The sequence below is a fragment of the Loxodonta africana genome, chromosome 1, assembly GCF_030014295.1.
Source record: "Loxodonta africana isolate mLoxAfr1 chromosome 1, mLoxAfr1.hap2, whole genome shotgun sequence".
NCBI lineage: Eukaryota > Metazoa > Chordata > Mammalia > Proboscidea > Elephantidae > Loxodonta > Loxodonta africana.
This window is the reverse complement of record NC_087342.1, coordinates 230,266,027-230,280,607: the sequence shown is the minus strand read 5'-3', so window position 1 is coordinate 230,280,607 and position 14,581 is coordinate 230,266,027. Positions and strand designations below refer to the sequence as shown.

Here is a 14,581-nt window from a genome sequence, read left to right as displayed (position 1 = left end):
AAGGGTTTGTGGGAAGGCTCAACAGGTGGAGCTGGGCCTCCTGAGATGTCAGCCAAAGAACAAACCTCAGAGTCACTATCACATAGCTGAGGATGAGGAGTTCCATAAAAGTCTGAGGGCGGAAGGCCTGCTCATGAAAATGAGAAGAGACAAAAGGGAAAATTAGAAACCCAGACACTAAGGAGAGCACCACGGGAAAGGTGTGGCTGCACTGAGACCCCAGGAGTCAGCATGAGGCTGGGCGCTGTAGATTGGGGTCTCTAAGAGGAGGGTGGGCGCAGCCAACTGCAGAGCTCTGAGGGGCGAATCATGGTGAAAAGACCCAGAGATCTGAGGCGCCAACAGTGGTGAAGAAAAGATGCAGAGAGGTCTGAGACGTGACCCGAACAGAAAAACCAAACCCATTGCTGTCAATTCCAACTCATAGCAACCCTTTAGGACAGAGTAGGACTGCCCCATAGTTTCCAAGGAGCAGTTGGTGGATTCAAAAGGCCAACCTTTTGGTTAGCAGCCAAGCTCTTAACCACAGTGCCACCAATGCTCCCTGAAGAGCGAGATGATGATGAAAAAACCCAGAGGTGTCAGGCGCATACAGTGGTGAAGAAGAGGTGCAGCGCTCCCGCTGACGTGGCTGAAGGGCGAACTGCTGAGCCGCAGGACAGGAGGGCAGAGGTAAGGAAGAAGAGCAGAGCGCCTGGGTTACCGGATTCTTGTTTAAGATGGGAGAGGTATGTGTCTGGCAACACTGAGGAGAAAGACAGGAGGGATGGAGGAGGTGAAGGAGGCAGCGCCAAGCTCTCACAGATGGAAAGGGCTCAGAGCCGCCCGCGCCCCAGCTGGCTCTACTTCCACAGGGACTGGATGAGCTGGTAAGGATACGAGGGGTGTTCCCTGAACCCCTCCACATTTCTGACTGTGTGCCCAAAGATAAAGAACTCTGAAAACTCATTGCCATCGAGCTGATTCCAACTCATAGCAACCCCACAGGACAGAGTAGAACCGCCCCACAGGGTTTCCAAGGAGTGCCTGGTGGATTCGAAATGCCGACCTTTTGGTTAGCAGCCATAGCTCTTAACCACTGTGCCACCAGGATTGCCAAAGAACTCTGAGGTGAGTTAATAAAAACCCAGTATGCGGTGATGGGCCCTCACACCACCCTGCGTGTCCTTGGGAGACCAGAAGGGGGCAGTGCAGGCCGTGTGGTCAGCCAGGACACCAGGAGGCAGATGCTATGATGACTCTGTGAGCCCCGTTTAAGGCACAAGCTGTGGGTGCTCAATAAAGACTTGTTAGGTGCATAAGAATTAAATAAACCAGATCCAGCCAAAACTACTGAAGTGTCTCTCATGCTCTAAAAAAACAAAACCAAACCCAATGCTGTCCATTCCGACTCTTAGCATCCCTATTAGGATAGAGTAGAACAGCCCCACAGAGTTTCCAAGGCTGTAATCTTTACAGGGAAACCCTGGTGGCATAGTGGTTAAGTGCTATGGCTGCTAACCAAAAGGTCAGCAGTTCGAATCCACCAGGTACTCCTTGGAAACCCTACGGGGCAGTTCTACTCTGTCCTGTAGGTTTGCTGTGAGTCAGAATTGATTTGACGGCAATGGGTTTGGTTTGGAATCTTTACAGAAGCAGACTGCCACATCTTTCTCCTACGGGGTGGCTGGTGGATTCAAACCATCAACCTTTGGGTAAGCTGCTGAGTGCCTAACCACTGTGCTACCAAGGCTCCTTCTCTCATCCTCTAGAACCATATAAACAAGTGACACTGCTCAGTCCTGCTCCTGCCCTTTCAGGATACTCATCCAGGAAGTTTGCTTTCACTTTTCAGGTTTGTTCAATTAATGCAGGGCATACCCAAAAAGCAAGCGGGCCCCAAAAGCCCACAAAAGAACAGGGAGAGTCTTTTCAGAAGTTATATTCAATAGAAAAACAAAAACCAACCAACACATCCACTATGATGCTGTTTGGGCAAATGAGTCAAACCCCGGACCCTCCCCATTTGACTCAGCCATCAGGAGGTGGCCTGACCCCCTGAGGACAGCGGCCCACTGGTCCCTGGCTACACTCACCAGCCCTCAAGACTGGGCTCTGACCTCTGGAAAAGCAGCTCTACAACTCTCCATCTGGGCAGCCATCGCCACTAATGCTTGTTTTTAGAGAGAAAAATTTTTCTTCAAAACTGAATTTAAGAAGAATAGCTGAATCTGTAAGTTAGTTTCTGTGAACAGCCCAGCCGAGTTCAGATGCTTAGGAGAATTAGTGAGGACAAAGCTGCGTCAAGTGTGGGACACCGTACAGGGAAAAAAAAGACGGGGTTACACCCTGGCTTTCAAGGAATACACCTGTGGTTGTATGTATTTTCTTCTAAAATGAATGTTCACATTTTTTGGTTTATAATACTCACCATAACGTCACCAATGCACAGAACACTGACTCTTCCAAGCTTCATTTTTTTTCTTTACTAAACTTAGGATACTTCTCAGATCTAAATCCCCATCGGCCTACTGGCCATTATTTTTTCTCCCTGAAGTTACCTAGCCTTTCATTTGGGGTCTGCTCCTATCGTAATTATCAGTTCATAAGACACTCTGGAAAACTGGCTCAACTCCCCAGAGGTGGGGACCACTTCCCAATCATTTAGAGAAAGAAAAGTGTTGGCCACAAGGGTATCACATCCCAGGATTTCTTTATCATTGAGAATATTTACAGAATTTCACATGCAGAACACCACAAAGTCCCAAGAAAGCACTGTACAGTGGCATCTGCAGACAAGAGGATTCCCACAGTCAGCCCCAGATGGGTGTCCCTAGGAGGGCCAGCGGGCGGTGGCCATGCTGTGTTCAGGCGCCAGGTCTTCCGAGCAGAAAGGCCACCAGGGCCCACGTGCTGATTATGCCACAGACCCTGCAAGGCAATGACACAAGTCAGAGCGCCAGGTGGCCGGGTAGGAGCCAGGACACCAGGGGACCCTGAGCACTGGCAGTTGTAAAAGCAGCCGACACAGGCTCCCACTTTGTTCACCCAAATGCTGTTTGCTCCCAGGCGTTCTCCCAGTGCCAATGCTGTGTGTCTCGTCTCAAAGTCAGAGTGGCTTTGGGATACAGACAAGAAGATGCATTTTTCCTAGTGACTTACATACACTGTTCACGGACAGAAAAAAGCAATGGCTAGGAGCCAAACGCTTTTCTCCAACAATGAATTTTACTTAGTTATGGCTCCTAACCAGCCAGCCAAAATCCTCATCGAGCTTAATTAACCACGCCTCATCTTTTTAGCTCAGGTCAAAAGCCAGGCCTGGATTCACACCTGACCCTGGATCCAGTGTGTCAGTGGTCCCACTTCCCACCACCCCCACCGTAGGGTGACGGCACCTGTTCCCCAACTGCCCACCCCTGCCCCCGACCTTTGTCTCCTCTACAGTCCCTTCTCCACAGACACACAGACAGCAGAGCAGTCCTTTCAGAATGTAAATTGGATGGTAACTCCCCTATTAAAAACCTTCCGATAACGTCCAGCTTCTCCCAGCTGTGCACCCGCAGTCCTTACCACACGATCTGGACCTGGTTACTTCTGGCCTCACCTGCTGCTGCTCTCCCAGCTCCTTCTGTTCCAGCCACGGGACCTTCTCGCCACCCTGCACACTGGACGCAGTCCCGCCAGGGCCTTTGCCCTCACTGCTCCCTCTGCCTGGAACGCTGTTCCCCAGGCATCCCTGGGTGGCTCCTGCCCTTGCTGCTTCCAAATCTTTGCTCAAGTCTCACCTCTTTAATGAGGGCCACCCTTGCTGTCTCCCCCATTACAACCTCCCCCAGCCCTACTCCCACCCCACCCCCTGACCCTGCCCTAGTGTTTAATAAATCATGTGTATCGGCCGCCATCAAGCTGATTCCAACTCATGGGAGTCCCCACGTGCATCCGAGTGGAACTGCTCCACAGGGTCTTCAACGGCTGTGACCTTTTGGGAGCTGTCCGCCAGGCATTTCTTCTGAGGTGCCTCTGAGTGGGTTTGAACCGCCAACCTTAGCAATCAAGAGCTTCCCATGTGTGTCACTCAGGGATTCCTGGTTTAATAAACACTTATCACCCAATGTATTACAGAATTCACTATTTTTATGCTTAGTGTTCACCACTTCCTGCATAAAAACCATAAAAACAGGGATTGTTCTTTTCTTCACTGATGAATCCCTAGAACCGTGTCCACCGCAGCTGATGCTCAGTAAGCGTTGGTGAACGCTGCCAAATACAGGCCACCATCACCCTCGTCAACACCCTTTACAATGCCCACCAGCTGGCGAATGGGGCTCAATGCAGAACCGACGGAAATGCAGAGCCGTCAGGAAGGCGATGCTTCGGGCCTGGCTACTTACTGTAACACACAGTTGATGTTTGGGGAATGTCTCCAGTACCGATACACGGACACCTGGAGGTCGGGGTGACATCTGTATTCCTTTAAGATAGCCCGAGCACTGCCAACAGAGGTGTTCTCAGGTCAGTCAAGCAAGGTCACTAGACCTCCCGCTCCCAATGGCCCAGAGTGGATAAAGGCACCGAGGTAGGATGGCTGCAGGGAAGAGACCGAATGGGAACCAAGGCACCCACTCCTTAAACTTATTGGTCAGAAGCAGGAACTGGCTCCGTGTGAGGCGCCTGATGTCAAACTTGCAGAGGTTCTGGAACTCCCGGTAGACCTGCTGCTCACTGACCCCCGGCCACCTCTTGACACTGAGGATGAGGATGGGAGGTCGGATACTGGGAAAATCCGGACCAGAAAAATTCTAGAAGATGTGGAGAAGAAAAAAGGGAATTTCCTGTAATTCTCGCTGACATCTTCTCCAATCTGAAAATCCTAAAAGCTAAGCTAGTACTCCATCCTACAGGGTCGCTATGAGTCACAATCAACTCGAGGGCACTGGGTTTTGGGTTAAACTAGGAAAGGCTCTGTGTGGGGTTGGGGGGCAGGGAGGAGTGAAATGAGTCCATGTCAGGTTTTGGTAGAAAAACACAAGCAGCAATAACAGCAGGCTTAGCAGGGTGTGTTATTGTTGGAAACCCACAAACACATCTCAGAGAAGGTCAAGCGGCTCCGCCTCCCACCCCCAAAGCCTCCAAACAGGGTGAAGGAGCAACCTGGAGTCTACTCACGATTTTCGGGACCCCAGCTCGGATAAGATTCACTTGGTTCACATAGGGGGCCAGCACATCCAGGTACTGGGGGAAGGAGGGCTCCGGTGTGGAACAGCTGCTACAGGGACAGAGAAAGCCCCCAGCACTCAGGCCCACGGGTTCATTCACAACGTCCTTGGCTGTAGCCAAGGGCCTGAGGACAGAACTGCTGCCTGCCTTCCACCCCTCACACGTCCTGGGGCTCCGTCAACGTGCCAACTAACAACTTCAAGGCCCCTCCCAATGGCCCAAGCAAGAGCAGAGCTTCAAGGGATCACCACCCTCTAGTGACAGTTTGGTGACAAACATTAGCAGCAGAGACTCAGTGCAAGGCCACATGCTCAGAGACATCACTGTCACCCCCTGACATGATGCCCCTACAGTCCCCTTCCAGCATCAGCCCCGCCCTGTCCAGACACCACCACACCCTGAGCCCAGCCCCTCAGTGAGAATGCGCGGTCCGTAGCTGGGCACACGTTTCTCTCCACATCCTTCCTCTTTTGGTGTAGCCGTGGGAGCACAAGGCCTGCACAAGGGCTCAGTGAATCCTGACCAACGACTAGATAAGAGGATGAACACAAAGAAGCACTTACCCATGTACTCTCTGTAGAAGCAAGTGAGCCACTTTCAAAAGAACTGGAAAAGAAAACTAGAAATGTAATACACCTCAAGTCACAATGTGAATGGTTCATCCAAACATGGAAACTCATGTTTATGTCTAGAAGTGCAAACTAACTGGAGATAAATGGCGTGCCCAGGCTGGCAGGGACTCAACACAAACATAAAATGGAGTCTTCTCTGAAAGAACATCAACCCTTACCTGACCCACAGAGAAAGGCATCATAGGCTGCTTCGTGGGGGCACTTGGTCTCAGCTGAAACATCCAGGAGGAGAAAAGAGAGCACTGAGCAGTGATGAGAACTATGGCCTGGAAGGAGGGATCCCTATTCCCCACCCAGACTCAGCACCCATGCTCACTGAGGCACCAACAACCACCAGTGTTGTTCTCAACACTGTGTCTTCCCACACAGCTGCCATCTTTACCTTGGTCCTCTCCACGGAGGCAAAAGGAGCCACGGGAGGAAAAAAGTAAAGAACCAAGAGCTCCAGGGAGACTGAACACCCCACGAAGGTGGAAACAAACACTCAGTTTCTAGGGTCACTCAAGGTGAGGGGGGGTTATATGGTGCAAAGGTTAAGCACTCAGCTGCTAACTGAAAGGTTGGCAGTTCGAACCCACCCAGTGGCTCTGCAGGAAGACCTGACGATCTGTTTCCATGAATATTAAAAAAAAAAAAAAATTTTTTTTTTTTTTTATATTACAACCAAGAAAACCCTATGGAGCAGTTCTACTGTGTCACATGGGGTCACACCAAGTTGAAATCAACTGGATGGCACAAAACAACATATAGGAATAGGGCATAAGCCCTCCCTCCACCTACTGTGCAGTGAGGCCCAGACAAAGGAGAGCTCTTAGCTCTAGCACTCCACTGCTTGCTGACCATGAGAGGAGCTGGAGCTAGTGGGAACATACCATACTTTTCACACTTGCTTGCATGAACAATCACGGGTCCAGAATTCTTAGTGGGGTTCAAGTCACTATTGGAGAAAAACGAGATAAGAACAATTCTCTGAAGACAATCCTTCTAGTTCTCCCCACCCCCTTAAGTTAATGTAAATAAAAATATGTTCTCAGTCCTGGGGTGCCTTTAAGAACAGAAGTGTGGACAAGGGTGTGGACCACTAAGGTCTCAGCAAGGAGGCAAGAGGACAGAGTACTTGTACACGAGAACAGTTAAAAGAACCTCAGTGCAAGAGACACCAAAGAAACCACCCTGTGGCACTCAAAAAAGCACTGGACACCATCCCTGCCCTCAGGTGTCCAGTGTCTGGCAATGAGGGTAACACACACAGATACAAGAATGACTGTATCCTTAAACACTGTACCTAAGGTGTAAGGGGTATGCTCTGGGAAACTCCAGGCTAAAGGCCCCAGAGAAGAAGCTTCTTGAAGGCAGTGGTACTCAGGGGAGTCCAGAGCTCAGGAGCTGACTCAGCTGAAGAGACAGGGTGGAGTCAGGTGTTTCAAGCTGAGAGGAGACAGCAAGGAGAGAGCCAAGGCCCCCAGGGGAAGCATGGCCATACCACAGTGCAAAGGGCAGCACCAGAGAGTGAAGGGCCCATGAAGACACATGGAGGCTTCAAGAGCCACAGGAATATTTGAAACAGAAAAACAGCCCAGTCAAATTCACACTTAGCACAACCATTCCAGGGGCAGTTGGGCCATGAAGCAGGACAAGTCATGAGGCTGGAGCACCAGTCAGGCCCTGCAACTACGGGATAAGAAGTAACAGCCTGAACCAAGGCAACACTGGGGTACTGAGAAAGGGAACAGGTTTTAGAGGCGCATAGGAAGCAAAATTAACAGGACCTGATTGACTAGATGTGGTGGCTCAGGGACACCCTTCTGGGCCTTGGCCCCAGTCCCGGTGGTGGTAGGGGGAAAAGGGTCCTAGCATTCAACAGCAAAAAAATCTTCATTTGTTCTCTAACATCTGTCAGGGCCTCGATGTGCTCACGTACATAGTCTCTCTCACGCGCAGTCTCTCACGCACATAGTTTTCTCTCACACACACACAGAGTTCTCTCACGCGCAGTCTCTCTCACATGCGCAGTCTCTCACACGCACATGCTCTCAGTCTCTCTCGCATATAGTCTCTCAGTCTCACACACGCAGTCTCTCTCACACATACAGTCTCTCAGTCTCACAAACACACAGTCTCTCTCTCTCTCTCCCACACACATACACTCAAACCCTCAGCATAGTGCCTGACACCATAAGGACTTAACCAAGGACAGGACTGGATTTGAGGGGACAGGGGAGGAGAGTGGGAGAGATGAATCCAAGGTGAAGGTGCCTGTGGGCAGGAATATCCAGGAGACAGCGGGTGAACTAACTGTCCTGGAGCTGGCGAGGTCTGGATGGGGTCGCACACAGTGGTGGGAGCTGAAGCCAGGGGCATGAATGAGGTCACCCAGGGATGCAATAATAAGTAAGAATAGGGCTGAGGAGAGACCCTTGAGGGAAAGTTTAAGATATGAGTAGAAAAACAAGAGCCTACAAGGGACAGATTTTAAAAACAAACAAAAAGTCCACCAGAAAATGAGAAATCTAGGCCAGAGTGTCAGTGCCACGATAAAAGGATAACTGATATCAGACCACTACTACATGCCAAACTCTGTCTTGGATGCTGTTCACGTATCATCCCATCAAGATGACAGGTGAGTCTCCACTCAGTGACCTGAGAGCAATTCCAGTGAGGGGACATCTGGCTGCAGTAAGCTGAGGTGAAGTAGGGGCGTCTAAAGAGACTTGCTGTGAAGGGAAGAACGCACGCAGCAGAGCTAGAGTTGAGGGTGGAATCAAAAAAAAACTTTATCTTTTTTAAGTTAGGGCAACAGATTTTGATGCTGAGGGAAAGGATCTACGAGAGAGGGAAAGCCTGGACAGACCCCAGAAGGGATGACATGGAGTAAGGGGGCCGGGGGCAGGTGCAGACACAGGGCCCAGAAGAAGGGTAAGTTAGGCGGCTGCCCTCCTTGCCACTGTGCCTCACGCCCAGCAGGCAGGCAGGCATGCTGCTGAGTGATGGGAGAGACGATGAGAAAGATAGCAAAACTGTAACAATGTTCCAGAGGGGCAGGAGAAAGGTGAGGGATTTCATGTCTTTGGCCTCTTATTTTCTTTTGGGAAATGGGGGGCCAGACAGACTTCTGAAGAAGAAGAAGAATATGAAGCAGCAAGGGCAAGAGGAGACAATAGGTCTGAAATGATCTACAGTGTCAGAGGGAAACAGCATTCGTTAGAAAATGGCCACCAAGCGGGAACACATGGCAGTGCCCATGTAAACAGGCAGACAAGCGGCCAAGAGGAACACAGAGCACCGCTCTCTTCAGACAGGCCCCTCTATGTGTGGCCACTGAGGCCACCGTCTCCCTCCTGTGGGCTGCTGGGCCCCAGGCAGGAGGGACCAACCAGCCCAGCAGAGCATGGCTTTTCAGGCAACTGTGTCCTTACACCAGCACCACCCACAGGGCTGGGAAGGAAAGTAGGGGTTACTTTCTTTATGGAAAGGGCAGGGGTTGGCCTAGCAATGAGGGCCATTTCTTCACTTGAATGTTTAACCTGCCCCTGCTGTGCAGCCCACAGGGAACAGGGAAGAAAAGTAAAAAGGCCTGTTCCAGCTGACTTACGAAATAATATTGGAGTCATTACTCCCTTTCCTGGAGCAGAGAGAACGTGACCCTGCAGGAGCTCAGTTCACAAGGGCTGACAAGGGCTCACAAGGACCATCGACTGGGCCCTGAGGTACAAAGACAATAAATAGGATAATCTTGGAAAATACCTTTTAGGGAAACTTTCACATAAGCCGGAAACCCTGGTGGCACAGTGGTTAAGTGCTACGGCTGCTAACCAAAAGGTCAGCAGTTCAAATCCACCAGGTACTCCTTGGAAACTCTATGGCACAGTTTCACTCTGTCCTATAGGGTCACTATGAGTCAGAATTGACCAGACAGCCAGGGGTGCACACAATCCAGAACACGAAAGACCTCCCACTCTTATCTTTTTCTATCAACATTTAGTGAATAGGAATTTGTTGGACCAGTGATGACCCTCCTGTCTTTTGCTACTGAAACCCGCACCAATGGTTGTTAAGAAAGACAATTCAAAATGTAAGATCACAGTTTCTAGACAATCTGAAAGGGCGAAGCTTTCAATGGTTTTGCTCAGTGGTAATGTTATATACTGATGACTCTAACATTCCTTGGACTTGGGCAAACACAGCTATGCCAGCATGCTTGTCTGTTTTCCAATTCTTGCCTATTCTGTAGTATTCTCTGGACTTGGGTAGACATGGCTGTGGCAGCATGCTTGTCCATTTTCCCATTCTTGTCTATTCTGTAGTATTTCCTTGGACTCAGGCAGACATTAGCTCTAGCAACATGCTTGTCCATTTCCCACTTTTGCCTTTTTGAATATATGCCGAATAAAACTTCCTTTTTGCTTTCCTGAATTTTGTGATTTTTTTTTCCCCTACAACACAGCAGAGCTCATCACTCCAGTGAGGACAGGCCGAAAGAAAAACAAAATCCCTGCCAACTGAAAATCCCACAGGATTAAGCAGCTGCAGGGAGTCAAGAAATCAAATGACCGCTGCATAGGCAAATCCACTGCAAAAGATCTCCCGGAAGTATCAAAGAACAAGGACGTCACTTTGATGACTAAGGTGTGCCTGCCCCAAGCCGTGGTCTTTTCAGTTGCCTCAGATGCATGCGAAAGCTGGAGAGTGAAAAAGGACGATAGAAGAATTGATGCTTTTGAACTGTGGTGCTGGTGAAGAATACTAATACACCAGGGACCACCAGAAAAACAATCAGTCTTAGAAGAAATACAACCAGAATGCTCCCCAGAAGCAAGGATGACGACATTAAAGCTCACTTACTTTGGATACGTCTTCAGGAAACAACAACCTCTAGGAAAGGACATCATGGTTGATCAAGTAGAGGGTCAGAGAAAACAAGGGAAACCCTCCATGAGAAGGACTGACGCAACAGTCACCAACAGTGGACACAAACACACCGATAATCTTGAAGACGGTGCAGGACCGGGTCATAAGGCTGCTTTGAGTCAGCCGAATCAAGAGCAATTTTAACGGTAGACATTTTACCAAGCTCCCTGCCCTCTAGAACAGGGTTTCTCAGCCTCAGTGCTATTGACATCTTGGCCAGTAGGAGTACCACCACCACCATCCCAATGACTTTGTGACAACCAAAAATGGCTCAGACATTGCCCCAATTGAGAACCACTTTCTAGAAGCAACTCCAAAATAATGTTTTCCCTACCTGTTAAGGACTTCATAAACTTCTGAAAGATTTGAAACCCTTGGGAAATTCAGTTCCTGAAATGATGGAAAACAAATCAGGGAGAATAAAACATTTGCAATTTTTATCTCAGTGTTATCAAATGCCCATTAGAATGACCTGGAAAATGCTAACTCCTACAGCTTCCCTTTTTCAAACATTCTAACTGTCCTCATTCCTTAATTATGGTGTCAGGGTACCTAGTATCCTTGGGTCTCCTATAAGGGTCCCCATAACCCAGGCTGGGGGTCAGGAAGCACGGAAACCAACTCATACCCTTCTCCCTTAGAAAACAGGTTTTGAAGGGATTCTATAAAGACAGGAATCTAAGGTATTAGACCCAGGCAAAGAACCTATATTGAGAACACCAGGCAGCACAAGAACCATGGAGCAGTGCCAGGTTAAAACATCTTCAGAGTTCTGTCTCATCTTGTTGGAAAGGAGCACACAATGGTTTCGTCGGACCAGTCCCAAATCCTCCCCATTGCATCCCTGGATGTACGGAGACAGGCAGGCATCACAGAATGCTATCCTCACTAAAATATATCAAGTAGAAACAACAGATGCCTCCGTGGGCCAAAATGTACCAAGTAACCCATTCCCATTTTGCTGGTTCCCTTCTTGAATAGTGATCTGGTTCCCCTTTCTCTGTCCCTCAGTTTAATTTCTAAGAAGCATTTAAATCAGTTGGGTCCTTCCCAACTCCATGTGGACTCCCTGCCTGCACACGAGAATCACCTGGGCACCGCTGAAGTCAAGATGAGAAGCTGGGTCTAGGCCCAGGAATCAGTATTTAACTTCCCAGGTGATTTTACTATGCTGTCGGGGTTGAGAACCCATTCCCCTCAAGGTCAGGCAAAGATGACATTTTCTCAAGAGTTTCAAGAGGGAACCCACCCTGACACTCTTCAAGCACTCTGCAAATACTAGGCATCAAGCTCTAAAATACATTGTTCTGTTGTCCAATCTAAGTAAGCGCCTGAAATACACACAAGTAAGTCAAAACATGGAAACTTGGGTGAAGGAAGGAAAGTATACATAAGCTAATATGATGACCTTGAGGTACCAGAATACAAAAGGAAACTGGTAACAGTTTCAAAATAAAAAGGGTTCAAAGAACATTAAAAAAAAAAAGGTAAGAAAACAGACAGAAAGCTAAGTGTTAATGGGACCAACAAGGCTTTCCTTAACCCAGAGATATTTCATTAATTTACCTTCCAGATATCCTTTGTTACATTCTTGGTGTCAATGAGAATAGGAAATAGGTGATGGATATTCAGCTTAAACTGATCATAGCTTTCTGAGGAGAAAGACCCAGACAGTCAGAAGTGAGCTCATTTGTTGGTAAAAATGGGAAGGAAAATCCCCCAACCTAGCTTTAAACAAAGTGAGCAAAAGCCAAAATAGCAATTGAAAATGTCCTTAATCTTATCATTAAGGATTGCTAGTCTCAAACCAACCCGCCATCACAACATCTAACAGGAAGAGCCAAATGGTTTCCATTAAGTTTTCGCCAATGGAATAAGAGGAGGAAAGAGGCATGATTGGAAAAGCACATAGGAAATCACTCATAAATGTTCAGAGAACCCAAGAAAAACCAGCTACAATTCATTATACTGAATCATTGTAATGATAAAAGGAAAATAAAAACTATGAATTTATGTATTTATCAAAGTTATACCTACATGCCGTTTAATGAGGTTCATTGCAAAACAAACAGCTGCAACCTGTTCCCTCTTCCCTCCCATTTCTGTGTTGCCCACAGGCAGCCACGTTCAGTTCTGATTCTGTTGTTATTCAATTCCCATATCTCTAAGTAGCCTGTTTATGCGGCTAGTTGATTTTTTTTGTTCTAGACTCATAGCTCTTGGCTTCCTGCCAGGTAAGATGCTCACTAACTCCTTCGTCCTGCCTCTGCCATCACACACATTCCCTAGCACTCTCGGCCTTCCTCGCCATTACGCCATCTCAGCATTTCAACCATGGCGCGCAGTAGTCACAAAAGGCTGTGTGATATTCTACAAAAACTTTTCCTTTCTTGTACAGCTTTTGTTCTCCTAGGGATTGTTCTGTTTTGTTTTGCTGTTTGCTTAGCTTTTCACCAGTGCTTACTACTAATTTTACCCCTAATTCTCTCCCAATTCTCCCAATCTCAATATGCTCAAACTCAGGTGTTTTATCATTTCTTGGGGAAATCTCTCCTGGTACCATCTCACTCCTTTTAATCTAGACTACTGTTCTCTTTATATTTATTAATTCACTTAATCCCCACAACTCCATGACATGGGTACTATCATTACCCCAATTTAACAGGTAAGGAAACTGAAAACAGAGATGTTATAAAGTAGCCTGCTCGAGAAGACACATATGCTGGGGGGACGGGGGGTTCGGGCAGAGCTCTGGAGGCCAAGCTTTAACCATTACATATCTGCCACATGCCCAACAATGGACTCAGTCATGGGGAATTATGACATGGCCCTAAGACACAATCACACAGCCATTAAAAAGGACATTTACAAAGTCTTCAATGGCATAAATAAGTCCTTCCAGAAAGTGAAAAAGACCTGATACATAATGTAATCAAATATGTAAACTCTCACATCAGAGAAGAAAACAGGAAGTGTTAGGACTAGAGCTGAGAATAAAGGTGACTTCCCTCCTTCTCACATTTCTGCTGTCTGTAATGGGGGGAGGGGAGTCAATTCACAGTACATCTGTTCTTCTTCCTTGAGGAAGTCTCCTATCTTCCACTCCAGGACACGGTAACAGCAGAGTAAAGAGCCCTACCCGACCTCTCCAGAAACCACAGATACCTGGAGGCCGTGCATTTTGGGGGCTGCTTTAGGAGCACAACTGGGGACCACTCCCCTCACCAGATGCACGGGAGGACAAAAGGGAAGGAGGATGGCAAACATTTCCCTACCTGGGAGATGCCTGAAGAACTTCTCATGAAGATGCAGCAGATCCATCAACATGTTATGTCCCACTAAGGGCTACTCGGAGTAAATCAACATATTAGAGACATGGAATTTAAAAAACAAAACAAACAGACACTACAGACTAACAGAAGTTTCTTGGAAAGGATTTCGCTTTAGGACCTACTGCAAGTCTAGTCATACAATCACCCATCCTCACCCTCATTCCACCCCCATGAGAGGCAGCCCAACTGCTTAAATGCCAAAGAAAGAAGGGAAAGAAGAAAGCAGTAGGGACTTGGGGCAGGTCCCCGGGTAGACACACGTAGTCCCCAGGTGGCCTTAGGTCGGTCAGTACTGAAATTCCCGTGTACCTGAAAAGAACAAAGAAAGAGTAATGTTTCATATGGAACAGTCTTTTCTCAAATTAACCTACCACGATTTGGTGAAAGCTAGGCTAGATCCAGGAAACCACTATCAGTGAGAAGTGATCACTTATGTTATGGAATCTGCTTTTATTGGTGATTGATCTATCAGTATCTACAGAACACTGCCTACAGGCCAAGAAAGGAGAC

General features: G+C 48.0%; 1 protein-coding gene across 3 annotated transcripts in view; it reads right to left on the bottom strand.

The window, feature by feature from the left end:
• Positions 1–1,481: 1,481 nt before the first annotated feature.
• The window catches only part of PNLDC1 (PARN like ribonuclease domain containing exonuclease 1), a 28,445-nt gene continuing 15,345 nt past the window's right edge, over positions 1,482–14,581 (bottom strand). The window contains exons 10-19 of one of the 3 annotated variants that reach the window (XR_010323227.1): positions 14,015–14,084; positions 12,306–12,391; positions 11,074–11,129; positions 6,704–6,768; positions 5,990–6,043; positions 5,763–5,805; positions 5,149–5,248; positions 4,606–4,781; positions 3,587–4,472; positions 1,482–2,910 (exon numbers count right to left, since the gene is read on the bottom strand). Coding sequence is in view for 2 of the 3 variants with exons in the window: in XM_003419225.4 (XP_003419273.2) it covers positions 2,847–2,910; positions 4,374–4,472; positions 4,606–4,781; positions 5,149–5,248; positions 5,763–5,805; positions 5,990–6,043; positions 6,704–6,768; positions 11,074–11,129; positions 12,306–12,391; positions 14,015–14,084 (813 nt within the window). In the remaining variant the exon portion in view is untranslated. The remainder of the gene's footprint in view (positions 2,911–3,586; positions 4,473–4,605; positions 4,782–5,148; positions 5,249–5,762; positions 5,806–5,989; positions 6,044–6,703; positions 6,769–11,073; positions 11,130–12,305; positions 12,392–14,014; positions 14,085–14,581) is intronic. The other 2 variants (XM_003419225.4, XM_023559347.2) reach the window with 2 other exon arrangements.